The 25,781-nt window shown below is 40.4% G+C and overlaps 1 protein-coding gene across 1 annotated transcript in view; it reads right to left on the reverse strand.

The window, feature by feature from the left end:
- The window catches only part of ITGA9 (integrin subunit alpha 9), a 240,159-nt gene that overhangs the window by 166,571 nt on the left and 47,807 nt on the right, over positions 1 to 25,781 (reverse strand). Inside the window, 1 exon segment of the mRNA XM_039548705.1 lies at positions 23,653 to 23,813. Within this exon segment, the coding sequence (XP_039404639.1) occupies positions 23,653 to 23,813 (161 nt within the window).

A 25,781-nucleotide genomic window follows, 5' to 3' on the forward strand; every position in this document is an offset into this window, starting at 1 on the left:
CTGTGTTCTTTTTATGAAATGAGACGTTTCGGAAAACTGGGAGAGATGACCTACAGTAAGAGGAAGTGCCCTTTCCAAGAGCATTCTGGCTTTAACTCACTCTTCTTAAGAGTCTCACATCCCACTGACAATTACATTTCTGAGTTCTAAAACATCTTGTTTCTCAGGTTATAGTACAGACTCAGTCTCTCCTCCTAGCTCAGACCCTGTCCCTTCTGATGCCACAGTCTACTCACTTGCAGGTTATCCTGCCTGCAATGTGCCTACAGGCACAGCTCTTCTGTATCTTTCTACCTGTCACTGTAAAATACATTGAATGCAACCAGTTACTGAAAAATGTCTGTTAGCCAACTGAAGCACCAACAGACATGTTAAATTCATTAAAATCCTCTTTAAGGATCTCCTATGACCTTGGTGTTTAAACAACAATTAACTGAAAACAGTTGGGAGGGTGAGAATATGGGGTAAGAATAGTGGTTAAGAACAGGGAGCTGTCTCAGTCTGTGTCCATTCCTAACCACAGCCAATGACAAATCCTAAGCAAAGGGTTACACAGTGATATCCCTCTCACACTGTCCCAGCTTCCAGCAATATGGAAAGGCTCTCTGAGTCCAGGGCTGTATCTCTGCATTTATCTTTGAAGTATTATGCCACGGATTCCTGTGATCAGTTTTGAACCCAGGTACATTTTTGGCATTCAAAAGGAACTCAAATTTAACCAGCAATACTGGTAATTCTGCCATACTCAGTTAAGATTTTCCCAAAACACACCCTCAGGTTACCCAGAGTCATTCAGAGAAAAAGCTGTGAGACACATGCTTCCCCAGCTCGTCTTTTAACCAAAGCCTCATCTCTGCCTCCTTTGGTTGTTCTCTGAAGCTAAGCTAGCACCAGCTGCTGGAGGCAAGAAAAAGCAAATGAAATATTGGCTGCACCAATATCTGTCATGCTGCTATCTTTTGAGAAGGCTTGAGATATCCCAAGGTCAACATTTCATCTGAGACTCATTACTGGACGCTTAGGTGTTTCTCATTCACACTTTCTCTGGTCACCAAGACCTAAGACAGCTGCCTCCTGGAGCCATAGGTCTCATTTAGCAACACTGCTAGACTACAGCAATGCAGCCCTCACTTCACAACAGTTAACTGCCTTAAGTCATAAAGGATAGCCTAAGCCTAAAGTTTTTCAGTCCATTTGAAATAAAAGCCCCTACAATAGCAGAGCAGCATCATGCTATGCAACTGGTTTATTGCGAAGTTGGAGGAAGGAAGGCCAAAACCCAAAGCCCCATTTTGCTACACCTTTTTGGTCTTCAAACTTTCCCAGCTTGCTAGGCCTTGTTTTTATTATGAGATATAGCAAGGTCACAGCTTGAGGTGTTAAGAGTTTGGAGCCCTCAGTTCAATTCTTTGCTATCAACAGGCCAAATAACAGCTAATCCTGCTTTTTTTCCCAAAAAAAATCTACATTGATAGATGTTTGTAATGGGGCTTACAAGGTTTAAGCTGTGGCTGTATGAAGTACTAAAATAGATCTGAGTAGAAGAGTCTAACAGAAGCTGCCAAATGAAGAACATGACTGAGAGCATTGTGAAAAATAAATTTACAGAATGAGGCTGATGTAGCCCAGCTGGAAGATAAGCATACGTACATGAAATGTGTGGAAGATGAGAAGAATTTTAAAGCGAACTCAAATGTGAAAGCAAATCAATGCTTCCAACTTAAAAATGTTCCTGTGATGAAGTGCATTGGGCTTTGATTCTGGAGTGGTCTGTCTCTTACATCATTAGCAGTTGTGAGTAACCAATCTGTACATTTGCACCCAAGCTTTCCACACCACAGCATATGGAGTAGAAATTTGGCAATATCTGCTTTTGCCCAAACACACAAAGAGAGGGAAAAAAAGCATGCAAGGGGAAAAAGAAAAAAAAAAAAAAAGAAAATGAATTTGTGGCAGAACCACTCTAAACTCTTGAGCCAGATCCAGAGGATTGGTGTTACAGTAATACAAAAATACATAAAACAAATGATTACCCTAAATCTTGAATGTCCTGCAAAGAGACTGTGGAGCAAACAGGCGTGACAACTCAAAGGCAAGACAGGAGGGCAACACAAAGATCAGAAACCAAAAGAAAAATTGTTAAGTGCCTTCCCAGCTTCACACCAGATTATTACTTTACAGCTGAGAATCCAACTCAGATTTTCGAACTCCCAGTCCAGAGCTTCAAACATACAACATTTTTCCTCTTAGCGAAATAACAAGTTTCAAGCAAAGCTCTCTAGGACGTGCCAAGTTTGGTGGTGGTGTAAGGGTTTTTTCAGGTTTTTTACAACTCTCTGGATTATTTAAACAACAAACTGGGTGGTCAGGAGTGCCTGCCATACACTGGCTGGTTGCTTGCTGCTTCACAAAGGAGATGGTGACTGCTAATGGTAGCAGCTAATAAAGTGATCCCTTCAGTTCAAACGGTATGGTTGCCTTGGAGATCAAACATCGGGATTTCTTTACTGGAGATGGTAACTACTCAGGCATGTTTAGCATTGCATTTGTTAAACAGGGGATGCTTGGAAGACTACTGTGTTTCATGGTGGGCCCATGAAGAAACCACTGAACACTTTGGAGTCTATTTTTATACTGAGGAAGACCAGGCAAAGAATCAGACCAGACCTGAATTTACCCTATTGCATGGAGACAAGCAGTAACTTCCTATCTTTAAAAGTTCAGTGATGAGATTTCAGTGCTTCCAAAATAATTTATAAAGCATAGAAACTATTTAAGAGGAGAAAATGTGATTAATTCACCATTTCCTGGTAAGAAGGTAACTTCTTTGTGTAAAAAAAAAAAAATTAAAAATTAAATTTAAAACCTAAGCATTTACCTTCATCTCTTGTGTTTTTATTGGCTTCCTTTCAGGTTTTGGGGGTAAGAGCGGTGGCAGGTAGTGGGTTTTTTTCAGGGTGGGGAGGTTAATGAGGGCAGTATTGTAGTGATAGGATACTATTTCTAAAAGTTTTAATTTCTATGAACCTCAAGGTCACACTCTAGTCATTGTCTTTCACATGAACATTCTCCTTCCCTAGATGATTCACATCAGAATTTTTATCATCTTAAACCATTAACACTAGAGACATTGCAAGAGATTAAGAGTGCAGTCTGGCATTCAAAGAGTGAAGACCACCATTTAATACAATTTTAAATGACTGAGTAAAATGAGCAAGGCACCAAAGTGGCAAATTATGCCAATTTATTAAGTTCAGCCCAAACTAGAAAAGATCATGATGAAATTCAGAAACACATAAAAATGGAAAAGATAGTTGGGACACATATAGTCTAATTTTGATAAAGTTAGGATAGTAACTACTTTAGAGGAATAATTTAATTTATACTGTTGGGTACCACTCAAGAAAAGGAACCGGGCAACACTACAGACAGCTCAGGCAGACCTACCTCCCACAGGATGCAAGGCAGTAACCTGAAACAAAGACACTTGAATTAAATGTTGAGATTCTGTTAGATATTAAACCAACATATGCTTTTATCTATTGTCAGCCAATCTGCACTTCAGTGTGTAATGAATCTCTTTGAGTCCACATTTTTATTCTAAAACCTGGTTAATACAGTCCTCTACCTGAAGGGCTGGTCAAGGCTTCACTGATGAAGAGGGCACTATGGGTCTGGCTCTGGGACAGAGAGAAAGTAGTCCTGTCTCAATTGTCTATGCTAGGGGAAGTTTTGGTTCACACCTAACTTCATGTAATTCTTACAAATTTTCTGCACTACTTGGTAAAGTACTTTAATATATGCGAGAACTTTCAACCTTGCCAATAATCCTTAGGTACACAAACTTTGCCAGAGAAGAATAAATTTTTAGGGCTGTGAACCACATCAGCCAAGAAAAGCACTGGAAATCCTGGTAAAAATAAATCCATACAACATGGCTACCAGGTATGACTATTGACCCAGAACTTTCAAAACAACACTAAACATCCACTGTAGCCCAATGTAACAAAATATTTGCATGGGTACGTCTCACAAAGGGGAAAAAAATACCAAAAACATCTCCAAGGTGTTGAAACCCTGGAATTAGGCCAAGGCTTACCTTTCCAGTAGTCATTTTCACATCTGCTACTCTGTGCCTGAAATTCCAGGTCCATGATACATGGGCACTGCATGACCCCTCTGACATGGGTCCCAAGAGTAGAGGATGCTCTCTCCTGGGGAGAGGAGCTTGAGAGTGCACAAGCCATGCAGTGCTGCAAGTCTGTGGATCTTCAAAGATGGTGGGCAAAGATGGTGCTGGCAAATTGGTAACCACTAAGGCAACGAATTGGTCCCTCTTTGTGCTCCTGATCACTGAAATCCAGGCTGCTGCAGCTCTGTAGCAACAAATTTGCCTACACCAGAAGTCACTGCTGCAGCTTATTTATTATTTTGCTCGCCCGTTGACAGCAAGACAAAAATTCTACAGCACTTTTCTGTCCTCTTCCCATGGCAAAGGCAACCTGGTCCTTCACTTCTGGGACAACAAAACTGAGACTGAAGTATATGTGCTGCAGCAAAAATGTTTGCTATGGAGCAGCAATGAGTTTTCCTTACTGTCCATGATGCCTTCCTCTCCACCACCAAGTACAACCAATTTGTCACAGTACTCAGCAAAAGCCATTTCAGATTAGCACAATTCTTTCCACTGACACTTTGAATCAACCTCCCCACAGAAGCTTTTAAGAGACAAGCCTTCACGTGTACCATCAATATTGCTTTACTTTTATGCAGATGTTTCAACAGTCACTTCTTTCAGCTCAACAAAATCGGTGACAACAATTCAACAAAACCAAGGTGTTTAATACAGCTGTGGTCACTGCTAAGAAGAAAAAGGTGGTGGCACTTGATCCTGATAGAGTTCAAACACAAACCTCAGATATCCCCTTGCACTAGCATTCCCATGCCATGCCATCTGCCTTCTACACTCCACAGACTGTTCTCCAAATTGTTAAACAATAACAAAAATGGTAAGAGAGTTCTACTGTTGAATGCACATATCATTTCCAACAAAGCAGGTTTTACCCCTATGCCCACTCAATTTTCAAAAGATAAGGTCTAAAATATGACAGGATCCAAACACAAGGTAAATTTTATGGGCATTTCAAACATGAAAAAGAAGTAGACCATAATAATGCTACCACCAAGCTCTTCAGTGAAAGTAATAAAAAATATTTTAACCATTTAACTAATATCTTTCACAGCTGTTGAGTTGTTTGCTGGGGCTGTGATCCAACTGCTACTACAACTCTCAACAGAAAAGGCTATGATAACCTCTCACATGCATTGGTTGCCATTTAAAAAGCAGGGTGGAATACCCAGCTGTAATACAGGAACACAAGTTTTATGATTATGGATATCCATCATATCACATTTCAGTAAAGCTGAAGAAAATTAGGATGTAGATGCATAAAAGACTCCTACATATTTTATCCCATGACTAGCAGACAGAAAAAACAGGAACAGGATAGAGTTGTTACCAAAAAATTTGGTAAAACAAGAAACTCCTTAGTACCAATGTAGCATTAAGAAGAAGGCATTCTTTATTTGGCCGGATGCACAAGGGGATAGCGCTTCCTAAAGCCGTGCATGCTGGTTACAGGAAAATTTCTGTTTATATACTGTATTTTACATACATATTCATTGATGTCCCAGAATAAACATATATATGATAATAATTTCTCCAAAATCATTAACATATTTTCTCTCCCCTTTATTGCATGAGTTCCTCTCTCCTGAGGGTCTCTTTGATGGTCCCTAGTGATCAGGGACCCCAACGTTACAGCCAACCTACTAAGTTACCAGGGCACTGGGGCTGGTGAACTTTCAGTTCTCTTTCTTACACCATGGACATTGCATAGTTCCGCAGGCCAGTGGTTTTTGAAGAATAAGCATTGTGTTAACTCACCAGGTATAGACAATTTATCATCTGGTAACAAAACTACACTCTGCTAGCTTTAATTTCTTTTCACTCAATTAGACCTTGTATATGTCCCCAAGCTGAGTTCAAATTCATAGCTGAAAAGAATGATTTTTTTTTTCTTATTATTTGACTGCAAAGGGTGGGGGTAGAGTGAAAAATGGGTTTTTGACTGTACCACTTCTCTATTCCAGTCCTTTGGCTAAAATTCAATCTGGTTCACTTAATAAACAGAATATTTGAAACAGATCAGAGCATCATTACCAACTGGGCATTTTTCCTTCTTAACTTGTAGATAATATTAGACAACACTGGACTGGATTGAGTGGGATTCATTTGGCTAAATGTTGACATATTTGTATTAGATGTCAACATTAAATAAAAAGCTTTTGGCTTTTTTTGTGAGCCAGTAGAGACTTAGTCAACGGAGTCTTACTTGTCTTGCCCTAAAGCACACATAGGGAGTGGCCCAAGTGAATGATGCCCTAAAACTGTTTATTTCTTGCCACTAATTGCAAGGGCAACCAAAAGTGAGCAGTAACAGATGAGTGACAAGATAAGTACCACCCATTATGCATATCAGCCTATTAACAGTACAGCTGTCACTTTTTCTCTCAGATGACCAGTGTTGGCATCTTATTCCAGACATGCTCCCCAGAAAATGTCTTAAGTCATGCTATGTTCCCCTGAAAGTAGAATCATTAGTTTCTTCCAAGGCCAAAAGTACTATGAGGTAAGAAACTTTAATAACCAAGCTGGAATGAAATATGCTCAGCGCCATAGCTTAGTCTCTTCGCACTATTTGGGAAAGAGATTACATGGAAAGAAAAAACATTTTTTTGTAGGCTAAAATGGAATATTTTACCTGCTTGACAAAAACCTGAGGGCTGTCAACTGAAAAGATCCATTTGCAAATACAACATTAAAACACCAATACACCTTTTATAAAAGTCACAACTAAAAACATAGAGAAGATAACAAAGTTTCAGTTACCTGTAGTATAGACCCAACTCATAAAATCCATCCACCTGTATTATCTAGCTGCAGGGGTGGTATGGTAAACACTGCAGCTGCCCTTTAGCTGAAGGGCAGTGCTGACTCCCAGTGCCCTACTCACATTCTTGCTCACCTGCATAAGAAAGGGCCTGGTATATTCTTCTTTTATATGGTGGTAAACACTTCTAGGGGTTTGGCTTAGTGCCACAGTACACAGCCACTGACTGATCGTGCTGGTTTTGCTCAGCCCCTTTTGGTAGCAGGGGGGCCACAGAGGTGGCTTCTGTAAGAAGTTGCTGGAAGCTTCCATCATGTCTGGCAGAGCCAGTCCCTGATGGCTCTGAAGATGGACATGCCACTGGCCAAGTCTGGGCCAATTAAAGATGATGGTAATGCCTCTGTGATAACATATTTAAGAAGAAAATCAAAACAAAGTGGGGCACAGATTTTTCTAGCTAGAGAAGAGGTGAGAACATGTGAGGGAAAAAACCATGGAGACACCAAGGTCGGTGGAGAAGGAGGGGCAGGAGGAGCTCTGGGCACTGGAGCCGAGATTCCTCTGCAGGCTATGGTGATGACCATGCTGAAACAGGTTCCTCTCATCAGCCCATGGAGGTCCATGGGGGATGCAGAGATCCACCCACAGCCCATGGGGGAGGTGCTCATGTTGGAGTGGGTGGATGCCTGGAAGAGGCTGTGATCCAGTGGAAGACCCAGGGGAGACAGGGGGCCCCTGCTTCCAGGCTGAAGAAGCCTGTCCTTGGAGGACTGCACCCCATGGAAGACTGACCCACATCACAGCAGTTTTGGGAGGACTGCTGCTTGTGAGATTGGAACCACATTAGAGAAGTTCACAGAGAACTGTCTCCTGTGGGAAGGGACCCCATGGCATAGCAGGGGAACGACTTCCTTCCCTGTGCCAAGCAGAAGAAAACCTCGGGTGACAAACTGACCAAACCCCCCATGCCCTGTCTCCCTGTGCTGTTGGTGGGAAGGAGGGAGGGGTTGGGGAAAGAAAGGTGTTTTTAAGGGTTTATTTTACTTCTCATTATCCTCTTCTGATTTTGTTAGTAATAATTCACTTTGTACCTGTAAGTTGAGCCTGTTTTGCCCTTGGAGTGTTTTCTCCCTGTCCTTATCTCAACTCATGAAGCCTTCATTAAATTTTTCTCTCCTCTGCTCAGCTGTAGCAGGGGAGGGTGGGTGAGCGGCTGTTGTGGGTTCCTGGTGTTTGGCCAGTGTCAAACCACGACACTAGTAAAAAACATGGATAAGTAAGAATCCCTTTACCCCTTGCAATTGTGTTTATAAAAACTAGGCTTGAAAGGGATCTATTTGGGATAAGTAGGAAAGCTATATGCAAGAGCTGCAGGCATCTCTCATTTCCTTCAGTGACTTCTCCTTCCTTGGATTATCCAGCAACAATTCTCAAGCAAGCAGAGCAAGAGCATTTCGGACAGATTATCACATGCAAAGGGTAAAGGCCTGTTCCCAAATGTCCTTTTGTTCATGACTAGTAGAGTAAAAGTTCGTGTCTTGTTAGGCATTTTTGGATGCCACTATAATATACCAGTACTGTTTCTCCTTTCCTAGAGAAGATGTCTTATAAAATTCTTTCTAAACAGGCTTTGTTTTTCAAAGAAATTTTGATTTGGGGTGATTTATTTAAATAGGCGTTACACCGTAAATACACATATACATTAATATACATAGAAAAATAACATGAACCCCAGCACCATTCCCTCTCTCTTCATATGAACAAATCTGCTCCAAAGTAAGAGAAAAAGAGAACAGTAGAAGGCTTAGTTATATAAGTGACTGGAGTTTATCCCCACTCATTACTTAGAAATCTGTGGTTTGTTTGAAATGAAGGATAAGGTGAAAGTGCATACTAGAAAGTTGTAAATATTAGTCAAAGTATTAGTAAATTAGTGGAAATAACACTAAAGTAAAAATAGAGATTTGTTTGTACAGACACTTCATGACCAGAGGTCCTTTCCCACAGGCATAAAAATAACTTGAATATTTTGAGTTAGTCTTATCCATCTGTCCAGTGCATCAGTCTTACCAGTGAAGACTTCCATCATTTCTGTTTACTGTCTACATAAAATAATTATTTGCAGCCCACACCTTGATGTAGTCCTGTATTGCATAGACACATTCAGTAATATGCATCCACAAAAGTAAGTTCCTACAACACCTCAAAAGGAAAAACTTTTCTGGGGGTGGAGAACAGATCAATGGTGAGGACAAAACTGAATAAGAGTATTCCATCTGTTAAAAATTGCAAGTGGTACACAAACGAGCAAATCCCAATCATATTGCTCCTTAACTATGTTATTACCAACTAAGTAACTATGAGGAAAATTAGCACAGTCACTTAAAACATTGCAACCTGTAGTTACAGACAAAAAGGTTTTAAAAGAAAAGTGTTTTGCAAAAGAGGTATGGTAATTCATCTGCCAAAGCCTAGAGGCAGCTGAAGGTCCAGCATAGACCAATGACCTCCTAGGTAGAGTGTAAATTTGTCAGTATGCTTGCCAGATCATGGCAATCTAAGCTAACCTCTCCAAGGATCATAAATCAAGCTCATTTTAGTGCTGAGCTGTTGGCAAACTGCTACACAACACTTGTCTCATGGACTACACCTGTTATCCAGCCTGGCACTGGAGGAAGGAGTGCAGCAGAACAAGAAGTAATTTAGTAGCAGAAAAACCAACGTGCTAAACATCTATTTTGTTGTGAAGACTCCCAGGTATCATTCTTTCATGTTTTGTCCTTTGAAAAATACATCGCAAAGCATAAACATCTGTCTGACTTTATTTTCCTCTAACACACATTTAACACATCTCTAAGTAGGAAAAAAATCAAGCCGGAAAGGAAAATAAAAGAAGACGAGAGAAATACGACACTTAAAAACACATCATCAGATCCTAAATTCATTTAAACAGTCCTTGCAACTTGACATCAGAAGCATATGATACATATATATACACACAACTGATGGTCTTCATTTCTTCTTCACACCTACTTATTTCATTTCCTGCTTCTCAGCCACCTCAGAACTCTGCATTGCTCAGATGGCAGAGACTGCAGCTATTATCAAATATAGCACATACACATTTACATAAGCCTTTTCAAGCTTTGGATTTTTCTTTTTCTTAATAAGATATGAATTATTTCTGACTTTTTTTTTCTTGGTTCTGACTAGAACTAGTAGGACAACAGTACCTGCATACATTTTCAGAAATGCTCCTACAATGCATCTGCAGGCAAGCCAGAACTCAGAAGTACAAGAGAGGAAAACCTCTCCTAGGATGTCCAGTCTAAACTTCGCTTTCTAAAAAGATTTAGACACCTTTTATACTCTTTTAGATTATATTGGGAATGTCTATTTTAAGAAAACAACCCTTCAAACATCCAAACCTTACAATTTCCTCATCCATCATGGTGACTGTCCCCCTAGCTGTTTATAAGCCATGAGCACTGCTATGGTTTACACACGACTGTACCAGAGGTGGTCCCTGATCACAACAGCTCACAATCCAAAATCCTGGACTGATGCAATCACTCATTAAAGAGACAATTAGGTCTTAGAAAATATCAACATGAAAAACAGATGAGTTGTTGCACTTCAATAATCCCACTGACTTCTTGGATGAAGTCAAAGATGAATCATGGTGGTTTCTGTGTCTCTGGCATATGTGGGAGCAGTGGCTCCCAAACACTACTGATAGTCAGAAAAGCAATAATAGGAGACCTACAGAACCTTATTAAGTAGCCTTTTACTTTTATTGCCTTTGCAGGATTTTCAAGGCTGACAATACAAGAATTGCTGCAAAAAAGAATTAGGGACAGGAGTAAGGTACATGCTTAGAAGTGACTAACAGTAATAATACGTAAGTATTGAGCGTTAAACTAGCTGTCCACCATGCAGCTTTCCAGAGTCACACTCAGGAGTATTCCTTTAAAGACAAAAAAGACAGCACTAACACCAAAATAAGATACATACAGATTATGAAGTCAGAAACATTAGATTTTCAGGTAGCCCTCTTGGTAGGCAGAAGGGGAACATAGAAGCCCTGTAAAGATATTCTGCTTGTTCCCTGAAGCAAGCATCTTTGTGTTGAACCTAACAGCCTTCAACCAACACAGGACATTAGATCATTTTGTTATGAAAGAAGGAGAAGGAGAGAGAGAGAGAGAGAGAGAGAAAGTCAAAAAAGACCAACAGCAACAATGCAGGGCAAAATTAAGACTGCTCTCAAAACAATAAGGAAAGAAAAAAGAGCCATCACAAATATTTATGTTGCCTTTACGAAATATAAAAATATTAAAAATAAACTCTGGCATTTGTCCAAGTTCTTGGAAGGTACAAATTAAAACCAGTGTCATAGCACACTTGCATGCAGTATCTCTATTTCAGGGAGGCATTTTGCAGAATTGACTGTATATGTATGGGTCAAGCAGAGATACAGACAGCACACCCTGCCCCAGTGCATTTAGCAGGAATGAAAATACAAGAGGTAGAAGCACCATCCCAATTGCCTTAAACACTCATCCATTCCCCCATGCCAGAAATACTTAGTGGATTCAGGAAAGGCTTTGAAAATGCTTTCTCAAGTGAGTAGGGTCCCCAGGCAAGATCCTCATCCCTTACTGAAGCCTGCATTAGTTTTTGCCATTGATTGCTACTGCCAGGGCTGGGTTGCAGGTTTTATGTTGTCACAGAACAGACTGCAGATCAGGCTCTCAAACCTGGCTGTACTCCAGGGCTCAGCTTCTCTAAGTCAACTTATGATTTTTGCTGCTGCAATTTGAGAGCAAACAGGGGCAGCTTTCATGGAAACAATCACATGGGCACCACAAGAAAATGGAAACCACTTTCTCCAGCTGCCTTTCTGCAATTAGACACTGGATGGGTTGGTGCCCACTGACATGTCCAAGTCACAGGGAGTTTGTGGGCTGTCAACTACAGTTAGAGGGCTCAAGCCTTCCCTTCACAGTAAATTGCAGAGCTCATGGAGGGGGGCAAACCAGCAGCCTTTCCTGGGCAAGCTGCTTCTGTCATGAGGGGTCATGCACCCCAAATGGGAATTTAACTTACTCTCTTCCGCAGGGGTAATATTTTCTCATTAAAAAATTGGGTTTGTTACTGTATTAATTTGTCAGAGTTTATCCTTTACTAGGGCACATAGGAATGGTTTCTCCTGGTGGCATATACCTGACAGAATGATTTCAAAACACTCAGTGATCCACTTAATGATTTAAAAGTAGTTAATAGCTATTACAGTTGCATGTAAACACTCAGTTCTTCAGTTTTCTCTGAAGAAAATCTTTATGAGTAAACAATAAAAAAAAAGGGTTCCTCTTTACAATTTTTCACTTTGAACTTTGTACCTAGAAGACATTGCAGAACTCACAGAGCAAAAATCAAAGCTTCCAGGTCATTCCACCCCAAATCTGCTGCTGCTTCTGCACTTGCAGGAACACTTGGCACATTTTTTTTACATAAAGACTGAAAACCTCAACACTTCCTAAAAACATTCAGGGTATCTTCCTGTTAAGGAGTACATCTAGTGCAGGTAGCTCAGTTGTGTCCTGGGTGGGGGGAAATGGCTGAAGTCCCAGCCAAGAGGCCATGAACTGGCAGCGGCCCTTTGTTAGGACCCTTTGCCTAACAAAGGGCACAGGGACTGCCGTGCTGGCCATGGAGGGGCATATGTAGAACCCAACGAACAACAACAAGGCCTCAGACCAAATATCACTATTCTCAGACCAAATATCACTATTGCACCAAAAGGCAAGCATAAGGGGTGTGAAAAGCACATGACAAACTGGTATACAGACTGTAATGGTACAAAACCCCAGCAATTCCTTTGTTCAGGGTCCCCCCCTCCCTCCTGCCCGAGGCACCCAGCTTGAGCTGTTATCATGTTGCACCATGATTAAATTACCTAAAGAACCAGACGTCTGAGACTCAGCTATGGGAAACCTTCCTTCGAGACCGTGAGGGAAACCTGTCTGATTGCTTGAGAGTGGTGTGTGTGGGGAGTCAAGCAGGGCCACCCCACTGTGAAGGGGCTTTGGTTGCAGCAGCAGCAAAAGTCTGGAGTGGTGGGAATGTAACTGCCAGTGGCTCCTAGATGGTCAGAGAGGAAACTTTCCTTAACATTACAAAGTTTCTGGCTTTTCGATTTTGGCATCCTTTCCAGCTCATTGAGTAAGAGCACACAAGCCAGATTTGCATGCCAAGTGATAGAGCTTAGTCTCTCACAAGAAAGGAATTTTAAAGCCTTTTCATCAGATCATTGTCCCTGTACACTTTGTCTTTACTAAACCTGCTTTTTATGGCTAATGGTACATTTCACTTGCTACTATCTAGATCCTAGCAGGTCAAAAACACATAAAAGAAGGTATAAATTTAAGACAACCTGTTTAAACTTACACTCTTTGTTAGTTGTTTCTATTTTTACTCTTTTCTTCTCACTAAAGTTATTAATGTCTGCTCCTTTTTAGTCAATCTTGCCAAATGAGCAGCTCTAAGTCTGCTAATAGGATGAAAGTTACCAAGTGACAAGTTTAACCAGTTGTATTTTCAACTACTCTGTCATCTAAGAAGGAAGTGTAAATTTACTTTACTCTCACATTAGATTCCCTTAGACTTACCACTAACTTCTCACACTTCAGTCTAGAATTTAACACCAGATCTGGGCCTTCTCCCAGGCCAGGGAAAAAAAAAAAAAAAAAAAGGCAATATAAATTATTAAACGATTCTCTCCCTTTTTTGTTGTATTTTGTTGTTACAGTCAGACTATCACCCAATCCTACCTTTATGGTATTAAGCACATTCAGATAATACAGAGTAAAACATATTCAGGGCCTTAAAGCCCACTCATAAATGGAGGTTAAAAATAACTAGAACAACAAGATGGAAATAAACCAACTTGCATAAACAGCATGCAAAAACCATTCATTATTAAGTATTTTTCAGTTTTTCACAAAGGAGATAAATGTTCACAAATACTTTCAAGGAAGACTTTTTTACAAGAAACTTCCCGTGCTACATATGAGAAACAACAAACACCAACATATGCAACTTAGGCAGAAAATGGGTCAATTACTTTACAATAAAGACAGACTAGAAGATCCTCTGGTGAAATTTTCTTTGCAACTCTGAAGTTGCTACATTATGTTCTTAGTGGAATTTGAACAGAGAAATCTCTCTCATGCAGGAACACTGAGCTTTTGCTTAAGAACCAATTGGTTAAATATGTTCTACACAGCTTTTACAATAACTCCTTCTGAAGATTTTCCTTTTGAAGCTGTGGAATTCATATGCAGCAATACAAATGTTAACAGAAGGTGAAAACAAATGGCATATTACATTGAGCCTGTCAGAGGATACCAGTGGATGAAATAAACCCTCAAATCAAGATTGCATGTATTCCTAAAATTTGGCTTTGAGGATAGCTTTGAATTCCTAAAATTCACTGCTTTGAGGATAGCTTTCATAAGTATGCTTTTTTCAAATATGACAATTTTTTTCCAAGCAAAAGTGACCACTGAAAGCAAGCAGAGTGGTCACTTGGTGACATAAACATTTGATGGGAGAAAAGGCCATTGCAAAATCATAATCTAATTTGCCTAATGCATCCAATCTATAAGAACATCTAGTACAAAGTCAGGAAACAAGCTTAAGCATATGCCATCAGGTCAAAGATATTGTGGGCAAGGGGAAAATAATTTGAATTCCTGGATAAATATCCATTTCAAATCTCTGGAGAACAGCTAATGGAGGACACTACAAAATACTAAACATTCCCTGAAGTAACTAGGATTCCAGGAGAGGTCACAGAGCTCTATAAGATGAATTGACAAATAAAAATATGCAACAAACTGGAAGTCTATGACCAGGGATTTAACTTCTGATCACCAGCACAACCATACCAACTGTAACTACCCTGTTGCTTATGTAAGTGCTGGTGGGTATGTGAGGATGAAGATAACATGACAGAGTATGTACCTTTCCTCAATTTCTGGACCTTAGGAGCTCAAGATTAATTCAGTTCCACACCTGAAGTTATGTAGTGAGTATCTCCTTATGAGAGAAAGGGAGAAAAGGCATTTTGTGCCAAAGAAGCTCTATGCTGCAACCTATTATTCCCACATTTCTTCAAACATATTGGCAGGCACTTTTGCTATGAACTAGGGCACTGGATTAGCATTATGTGCTGCCACCCAAACTAAACGCAGCACATGTAAGAGTTTCCCAGGAGACTCTGTTCTGACTAAGAGAAGGCTATAGGTTTGGAACACACCCAGCAGCCACAGCCAGCAAAAGTAATTGTTTTCTCTTTAGCCTAGAGAGTTTTCTATTGGAATTTGCTTTCAGTGAAGTGCCCTGGTCATTCCTTCCTAAGGGTAGCAAAGTGAAAGGGCAATAATTTCAGGCACTCCCCAGTTTGGACAGGATAAGGTGACTGTGTGCACGTGTGTGTTTGAGATTAGCGCACATTCTGATATTCCTCCATGTGTTCTAAACAGGAAAACCACTAAGACAAAAAAGCTCTTCTCTACTGCAGTTTTCTGCAGCAATGCTCTAGCATTAAGTGTATTCCTCTTAAATGTAAATTTATCCCAAAGAAGCAGTAATAAACTTTCACAGCAAAATTTGCCATCATGTATTTAGTTTATATAACTCTACAAAAAACATGTTAGAAAGTTTCAGAAACGGTAGTGTTGCCTTCTCTGCTGCTTCTTTCCACCTGAGAAAAAAAACTCTTTGGTTAACTAGGAGTGCCAGAGAAAGCAAAAATATTCCTATCCATCATTACTTTCCTTATTTGTTTCCTAGTACAAAGCTAGCTTTATCTCTGATTGGCCATTCAGTTTCTAAAGTGCCATCACTGGGAAATGCAATTACTTCTTTCAGATAAAAGTCCCACGGACTGCCTCTCAAAACAGTGGACTCTGGTATCAAAGAATCATGGAAAGGTTTGGGATGGAAGGGACCTTAAAGATCATCTAATTCCAGCCCCACATACCCCACAGGCAGGAACACCTTTCACTAGACCAGATTGCTCAGGGCCCCATCCAGCCTGGCCTTAAACATTTCCAGGGACAGGGCATCCACAACTTCTCTGGCCAACCTGTTCCAGTGCATCACCACTCTGAATAAAGATCTTCCTAACCTCTAATCTAAACCTACTATCTATTAGTTTAAAAAAAGTCACTCCCTCTTTTTTATAAGCCCCCTTCAAGTCCTGGAAGGCTGCAGTGAGGTCTCCCCAGAGCCATCTCTTCTCCAGGCTGAACAACCCCAAACCTTTCAGCCTGTCTTTGTAAAAGAGGTGCTCCAGCCCTTTGATCAACCTCTTCCCTGAAAGTGCCATGCTCTGTCCAGGTCTAAATCTGCCTCTCCTGAGTCTCCAAAAGCTTTTATCTGCAAATGAAATCTCTTTTTGAGAAACTACAGTATCAGACAGAAATACATCAGTGGGCAGATGGCAAAGCCAGGCATATGCCTGCAACTGAATATCTAAAAGCAGCACTGAAGTGTCATGCTTCATTAAGTCTGCATGCAGTAAAAGTAATTCTCAACTCTACCAAAACTTGAGAAATATGCTTTTTTGAGATACTCTACTTGAAAAATAAATCATATTTCTTTGCCATTACAGAACACATTACAGGGAGGAGTTCATCAAAGGGCTCAAGATTAAAGATTTGCATCCTTTTAGGGTTTAGGAGGGTACACTACAGTTTAAAAAAGGGAGGCAAAGCAGAATTTAATCAGCTACTGTGCTCTAAGTCTACTAACTGAGCCTCATTAAAAATGCCATTTATTTCATTTGGGGGCTACAAAATCTCTACTTGGATTCTTAAATATGATTAGCCAGGCACTTTGACAGCTACTTCACCACAGCAACCAAGTTTCTGCCTGGGCCATAAACAACGTCTTTGGCTTTTTCATACATAATGTCAAAAGTCAAAGAGCAACAGTGAACTTCAATAAAATCAATTACCTTGTTAAGACTTTAAATGGGATTTTTATTTTGTAGATTTTATGATGGATAAGCTCTGTACAGAGCAGAAAAAATTCGAAGACACTCTTCAACTATTAAGAAGGAGATAGTCGCTCACCCAATTATATCACCTAACAATGTGAGAAGAGGGAAAAAAATAAGTAATTTCTTTAAAAAACCTGTGAGGATGGGCAGAGGAGGACTTCTGGGCAAAACCACTGCCTTCAGCTCACAGCTGAAAACCTCACAGTGGCCTCAGGACACAAGCACCTCTGGGCTACCACACAGCTCTCTAGCTACACTGTCCAGTAAAAAGCTCCCAATCAGTTAACAGTACAGTATCTGATACAACTTGCTCTCCCACTTAGCTGCACTACCAGCCCTTACAGACCTCACAGCACTTAACTACTTGTAGCATGGGTCCCCCCCTGAAAGGAGGCATATTTGGCAGCTTGATTTTGGTCATATTGTGCAGGACAGTTTTGAACTGGACTATAAGATGACCCCTAAAAGATAATCTTCCTTGTTCTTGGTGAACCTTACAAAAGTCTTTGAAAAAGCCAAAGATAACTCCATGGTCATCAACAGTATTTAAATCTTGATATAGTTAATGGTCAGCTCAGAGATGTCACTGACTCCTAATCCTGCTTCTGGTACGTCTAAATCCCTTTACTTAAGGGGTGATGAAAAGAGTTATGCAGCTGACCACTGTTCTTCCCTTGCCCATATGAGCTGTGCAGGAAAAAATGCAGCTTCTCTTCTCCCTGGCTTATTTTTCAAGGTGAGACATCAGCTCTACTCAGTGCCAGACAGAATTTATCCAAAAAGATATGATATGATTGATTACAGAAAAAGGCAACAGAAAACACTACTTACTTATTTTTATTTGTATTTATTTATTAAAACACATTTATTTTGCTCTGCCGGAGGGAAGGCAGTCTGTCCTAATAGATTATGAGTGGACTTTGCACTGTTTTGGAAAACAGAACTGTTCTGGAAAGCATGCTTCTTGTAAATAAACCCCTGTCTGTGCTTCATGATCACCCCACCTATCCCACAGCCTTTTAAGGCTGCACACATGTTATGACTGCATCTGGCTGGACCTAACAGTTTCTCCAGTTGGCTCCACAAAAGGGTAAAATAAAGTTATGTAAAATAAGGAAAAGGAACAAACCCAAAGACATCAACTCTGCTCTTGGTCTTAGCACTGAATCTCACTGCAGTCATCATTCCTGGTAAAACTACACAGCAGCTTTAGTCTTGCAGTGATGATAAACTTTCTACTACAGGCTGGAACAGTTCAGCATTCCGTTTGCCTGCCAAGTGGTCCAAACCCTGTGAAATTCTAGATAATTATGAACAAGTTTTCATAGCTGTTGCTGCTGGGAGAGAAGTCTCTGCTTAAAGTGTTATCTCTATCCTGTAATACTACCAGCCAAACCTTTACATAGAGATATTAATTCACAGGCAGACAACTCTCAGAAGAAAGCATCTCATCAAGGTGACACCATCTCTACATCTCATGTGACTGACATCAAATGCTTTGCTACCCAATCCCTAGAAAAAAGCTAGAGTATTATGAATCAAAAAGAAAATACTTCAATACATGCAACCCCCTCAGATGAGATCAAACAGTTATAGAGGGAGAAACAAACATGACCACAGACCTTGACTGAAATAGGTGAGGACTAGAGACCAAGTTTGTGTGAGATCAGCAGCCCACAGTATCTTTAAAAGCAACAGTGATGCATGGAAGACAAAGAACAGAGACATACCTATAAAAATGCAAAGTTTTGGCTATAGAACTCAGCAACAAATAAAGCACAATTGTGCAATTTCTGTTGAAAAGTCAGTGTTTTTTTCTAAACCTGTCTGTACAAACACTAGCTCCTCACTTACACACCCTTATGCAAAGCCTGTTACTTCTCAGCCCCATCTTTCCCATAAGCATTTTTCCCATAAGCACTTTCTGGATCCATTAAGAATTAATATTATGACTTACATGAAACTGCTTAAAAGAACCATAGCCTCACCAAGAAAAAAATCTCTGGAAAATATAAATGCTGTTTAACCATGTGTCAGCACTGCTGATGGTGTTTGCAGCTATCAGAACATCCACTCTGCACACAGACAACAGTGACTGGTAGCAACAGGCAGCCCAGCTGGCTGGCCTACAGTGGGGTAAGAAGCCAGACGGTGCTTCTTTAATAAATGAAGGAATTCTTCAAAGGCCTTTCAACATGATCACCATTACACCTTTGTGGTAAATCAAGGAAGATGTGTTTTGATCCTGCATAAATCTGCAGGCACAATGTGTTTTGGTGTCTCTATAACATTCTCATCCTATACACTGATAAATGTATTCTAAATACTAGGAGAGCCTGCATAACCAGGAAACAACCAGGGCAGTTAGCAGAAAAGGGAAACAATTTTTCCTCAGAGTCACTGCCTTGATCACAGCACCTCTTAAGCCCATTGCCCCACTCTTCTGAGCACCATCAAATGAGTGCAGTTTCCATGAAAAAATTCTACATTTCAGCTTCAGGCTCAGACGTTAAGGAGACATTTCTAAAGCCTCAAAACCCATTTGTTTTCTTAGTCTTTCCTAATTCTATACCCTTCTGCAAACTCTGCTTCTTTTCCTCTTAGTACCGCATTCTATTTTCCCAATATTCCTTATACAAAAAAACCCCAAATCCTTTTACAAAAGAAAGCAAAAAAAGCTAATCAGATTTAATCAGATTTAAACTTTGATTCCTTGTACTCCAGCAAAACTGACTGACAGTTGTCACACAAGGTACTCATCTGCTCTTAATAGGTTTTTCACCATTGAAGGAGAGAAGATCTTTAATGGCAGCACCATCATCCCCAGAGGGCTGGAAGAAGAAGAGTGGTCCAGCAGTGAAGCACCTCCTGAGAGACACAAGGAATCAGCTACGCATTCACATGAGAAAGCCAGGGGTGTTCCTGAACTTCTCAGCTAACAGCCATTTTCTACTGAATGTATCAGTCAAACCTTCAAAAGTTGTTTCAATTAAAACAATACAGCTTTTGGAGATGACACGTGAGGCTCTGTCAGTATTGGGTTTACTACCTATGTATACTAAAGAAAGTTTCTTAACTAATAATCATCAAAAAGGTTCCAGTGAAAATAGGCAATTTTAAAACAAAGTATAGAAGAGTCATAAAACTATATCACTCCTTTACAACTGTATGCCCACTACAAAACCAAAAGCAACGTGTTTTGAAGTCCCAAAGTGTTTCCATTTCATTCTCTGTTCTCAACCAGAAAACCATGTTTTCTCATCAACTACCACAATTCTAGCAACTTGAGCTGTAATTTGATAGCCTGCCCTGTACAAGATGAAGCTCCCAGCTACACGTGTCCTATAAACCTTCTGAGATCCACTTAGTCGCACCGGTAAGAGGAAATACAGACTTTAATAGTCAAATTCAGTAGCAGCAATAAGAAAAGTAGCTACTGTCCTGAAAGGGAATCACAAATAGGAAATGAGTCATGCTCAAAACATGGACACTTATCAATTGCAAAACAACTAAATGCTAGTTTATTTGCAGACTGCAACTCTTTTAGTGCTCAGTTTTGCTGGGGTTTCTTGAGCTCAAATCTATTAAAAATTGCAGGCAGCTTGCAGAGATCTATTTTTTCAATGGTTTTTCATAGTCCTTCCATTTTGTGCCTCCAGCACACTAGAATTACATGTTGATAAGACAGTATCATCCAGCAAAGCCTGGAACAGGCTTTCATTTAACTAACTTAACCCACAAAGTTCTGCCATGTTCCATTTGGACTGGAGACCTTGTGTACCTAGCAGAGTTTCTCAAGTTAGCACATGAGGTCACACACAAGTCCAAACAGTTTCTCTATCCTTCATTACGTGGCAGTCCAGAATTGACATCCTTATGCCACAAAAACCCCTTTGTGACCAGTGACACAAATAAAGAATAATAAAGAGAATGCATACAAACAACTCAATTTGCCATGCAGGAGAATTCATCAGACATTCAGTAAATAAAAGGAAAAAGGGAAGCATAACTGAAATATTTGTATATTTTAAGCCCACATATTTTTATCACCCATTCCATCACAAATATATGCAATTAAGGAGAACTCCGGTTGGAGTTTGTGGAGGGTTTTTTTGTTTGTTTGCTTTTCAGGGGGTTTGTTTTACTAGCTGTTACTTAAGGATAGCAGTGATCATGACCCCATTTCCACTCCTTCAGAGGAAGGGCTCTCCTTGATATTTCTAATGTCATGTAGTCTTGTGGATCATACCATCTTTTCCAGAAAAGTACAGGGATTATCTTCCTCCACTACTTGCATTCACCCTTACAAGATTACCTGCTATTCTTCCAACAGTGAAAAATGGCTGCTTATATCACATGGAAAAGTAGTAGCCTTGTTTGTTAACCAGCTGTTTTGCTTTAAGTTGTTGGTATTTTCAAACATGTTTAAATGTTTCTCTTGCCTATAAAAATCCAATTTCCCAGGAATTTTCCAGAAGAACAGCTTTTACCTTTGTATTCCCAAAATTAACTAGAAATGTCACAATAATTTAAAGAGTTTCTTGGGCACATATAGCTCTTCAATGAATTCTGTGTAGTATCCAAAAACTACAGGAGCTGGTGTGAAAGAAATCATTACTTGGTTAAGATAGGCACGTGGCTCCTTTTGATCCAAACTCAATAAATTGAAGTCTAACCAGATGTGGCCATTGGAGAAAAACCAGGATTAGTAAATTCAGCGATGCATTTTCTAAGTAAAGTTTATCTTATAGGCTTACATTTTCTTTAACAAGCTTTTCCACAGCAGAAAGCAATGGTTCTTCCAGAAACAAAAAATGTGGAAGGTATATAGTCTCTTCAGAGAGATCCACACAATTTAACAGGATAGCATTTACTCCTTGGTGCCCTTATTTATTTTATTTTCTCTCAACGGCCATGCACAAAATGTTGATAGAGTCAAAGGATTAATTTTATCTACCCTTCTCACAGTTTTTAGGTACAAAAAGGCTTCCTGGAAAAGTTTATACACTTAGAAAAATCTGGATGTGCTGTATTCTCAAAACAAGACAGTGCCAAGTGATATCCATCAAATTTAGGTCACACTCATCTATGGGAATAAGTCCTTCAAGTAAGGACTGGTGATAATGATCAGTGTTTGTAAGACATATGTGCTTTAAAAGATAAATGTCCTTCCCACGCAATTTTAAAATCCATTCTATAAATTTTTAGCATAGAATAAAATTGTTGTGCTTACTCTGAAAACAATGTCAGCTGGGTGACATTTCTTCAATGCCTACCAAATGAGGATAACTACAGTCCTAGCAAGCTCTAGATGAAGAGTTTGCCACAGGAAAAACAGACGCTTTCTGTGGTGGTGCAATGTTTTATTGTGTTTTTGTATGTTCTTTGTACCCCAATGGCTCATCCCTACCTTCCCCCCTCCTACTCCCAGTTGGTTTGCCCCAGATTCAAGCCGCTCCCCCAGTGCTCCCAAATATGGTTATCCCCTCCCCTTGTTCTGGCACCTTCCCTGCCAATCGCCCAAACCCCTCCCGAAGTTCTGGATTGTTCTGTGTCTGTCACCCAAACCCTCCCTAATTACCCTTATAGGGTCCCCATCAATCCCCTGAGACCCTGCCCCTCAGGTACCTCCCCTCTTGGAAATCTCCTAAACCTCGACGCCCCATTGGGGCATGTGACCCCTCTCCCTCCACCCACCAAGACCATTGGACCAGGTGTAGGTCCTCCCCTCTTGTGCCCCTCCCTCCTAATCCTCCGATTGGTCCCTGGTCGAGTTACTCCCCCTGTTCAACCCCCCCCTTTATAAGGTATGGTCACCTGGCAATTGTTGCTTGTTCACCGTGGATCCCCTTCAAGGAATCTTGGATTGTATCCAGTGGCAAGCCTCCCTGCTACTTTTTATCTTTCCCTTCCTCCAGGGCTGCTGGCTGCTACAGCGTCTGGAGCCTTCGCTCCCGAGGGTAGAGCTGAGGCTTCAGAGGAGCAGCTTCAAAGCTCTGTGCCTCCGGCTGCTCCCCACTCCTGCCACACACCGCTGGAGCTAGCCTATGCTGTGGTCAGTAGCGGTCACTGCGACACCTTTCTATGTCTCAGTCTGGAAAGCAGTCTCTGTATCCCTAGGACCATGACACATGTGAAATTTAGTTATCCCACTGCTGCTTTCAAGCCCAAAAGAAATCCACAGGGCTCTTCAAATCCAAGAGCCCAATTACTTCATTGTAGGGCCCATGTTATCCTGCCATTCCCACACAGATTTTATCACCAGTCCTTTGTGCAGTCAGACCTTAAACAAAACAAAACACTAAAGCTGCTGTTCCTACCAAAATGAGATGTTGTCTCCTTGGGAATAATAACTGTAGCAACAAACCAAGGCAAAAGGAAACAGAGGGAGAGAAGGAAAGAGAGAGAATCTGCCTGATCAAACATAAATAAAATGTATTTTCCTGGCACCAGGTCTTGAAGGTGCTCAGACTGACAAATCACGCCAAGCAAGAACTTCTGAGCTTCTACCTATCAGGAAATCAAACATCTGAAACCTAAGCAGCACAACTTTGATTGGTTGAATAATTTTTTTAAAAGAGTGAAATGCAGTAAGGCCAAAGTAAGGAAGGACAGGAATGAACTGACCTTGACATATGCTAGGTAATGTTCACACTTTTCCTGCATGTACAACAGTTGTAACTTTTCTGTGATCTGCCCTGCTGTCTCTCCAGAAGTCACAAAATAAACCCTGGGTTGCTGGCTCTTTTCCTTCTTTGCCACATCAGCGGTCAAGTTATAATTCAAACCTGTTTTAAAAAGGAAAAAGAAGAAGAAAACAAAGGATGTCAGTGAACAATAGTTATTTTCCAGCCACCTATCAATGGATCCTGTTGCCTCCAGGGCATCTGTGCTTGAAGAAAGGTCAACCCCTGAGGGCCTTCAATCAATCACTAACATACTGCCACGTTTAGCGTCACTATTATTCCCAGCCCATCCTTTCCTGTAGGAAATGTTGTGTAATACATCTAGATACATACACTTAACAGCAAAAAAAAAAGATACACAAAAAAACCCTACAAAAAACCCAGAAGATACTTAAACTGTGTTCCTAACAGAAAAATCAAAAAACCAATAGAAACAACAGCAGCAACCTCAAACTCTGTTTTTCCTTCTAAACAGCAAATGTCAACCAGGATGTGGCACTTCCTGACAATTGTTTTCTTTGATTTGCAGTCATTTTAGCATTCATACCTTAACGATAGTCTACTTCCTCCCACACAGCTCTGTTGCTTCCAAAAAGCAACCCGTGGCAGCAGGGGTTGGGGAGATAACTGGCCAAACTTATCACTGCTGGTGGTGTAAGTTCTTCCTGCTCACTCCAGTAGGAGATTGGAAGGCAAATTTTCACTAGCAAATTAACTCTTCCAAGTAATGCCTTCAAATATTTGTCCAGCAGCTTTAAGTGAGTTTTCTCTCTTTCTACTGAGGATCTACCCACCCAACATCACACAATGAAAATAAAACTCTGGTATGAATTTGATGAGCTCAGAAGAAAGGCTCAATTCTTCTAATGACTATTCATTTTCCATAACTAAAGTTATATGCCCAAAAGCTTTGATAGTAGCTCCCTCTGGGAAATTTTTGCTTATATCTTCAAGACGGCCGCTACCCAGCGGACCGGGTAAACTATTCCAGCCAGTAAGAGATGCACCAAGTAAATAGCAGCAGACACTTTATAATGGATTTTCATCCTAAATAGCATATATATACTTATGATGCAAGAATCATCCCATAGGGCTGAAGGCATGCCTGAAGCTGGGAGGAGTGAGAAGAGATTAAGATCAGGCCGTGGCATCCCACAAGCTAAAAGACGGGAATCACAGCTGGTGTGCTAATGTATGGGTTGCACACTCTGAACCACTCAGAACGTCCCTTTCTCACCCATTCAGATAATGACACAGCACACAAACAGCAGGAGGCAAAATGCTCATCAGGAATAAGCACATCTGTAAGTGCTTGCTAAGCTACTAGCTATAGTAATGATTTGCAGGGGGGTGAGAGGCACCACATGGAAAAAATGAAGAACTGACTAAATAATAACAAAAAGCATTGGAAAAGGAATGTGTTTCTTTGCTGTCTCTGCCAGTAATTACAAGGAGAAAATGATTCATAAACTTTGCTTGCAAAGAAAATTCTTAAGTAATGAAAGCATTAAAATAAAGTGTTAGCAAATGAGAACATATAGGACATTCCCTCCATCCTCTTTCAAAAAGCTTTTTTTTTCCCAGTACTTGTTTCAAATCCACTCTCATAGTGTTGTCCCTGGGTCTAAGTAGTGAGCCATCCATGTGGCTCAGTACACTGAACAACACATCCCTACAGCACTTCTGCTTCTGAGGCATTCTGACTCATGCCTGCCTCCAAAAAGACTGGGAAAATGAGGGACAGAAATAATACCCCTGCACCAAAATATAGCTGCATACAGGTGAGAGTCTACTTCTGAAAAGTGTTGGATTAGGTATGTTTCTTCAGTCCTAGGAACATGTTTAAACAGCGAAAATTATTCACTATTATCCTACACTAAATCTTGCCAGTCTTTCAGGCAACAGCATTAGGGACATGAGGACTACTCTAGAAATGGATCAACACACAAGCAATGTACATCTGAAATGAAGAGTACGGGAGAAAGTTTGGAGCAATTTCTATCATATCTTCTTAACTCTAGTCAAAAGACCAAAACCCTTCATTTTCAGAGCCACTAAAATTCACCTAAT

Source organism: Corvus cornix, chromosome 2, assembly GCF_000738735.6.
Source record: "Corvus cornix cornix isolate S_Up_H32 chromosome 2, ASM73873v5, whole genome shotgun sequence".
Lineage (NCBI taxonomy): Eukaryota > Metazoa > Chordata > Aves > Passeriformes > Corvidae > Corvus > Corvus cornix.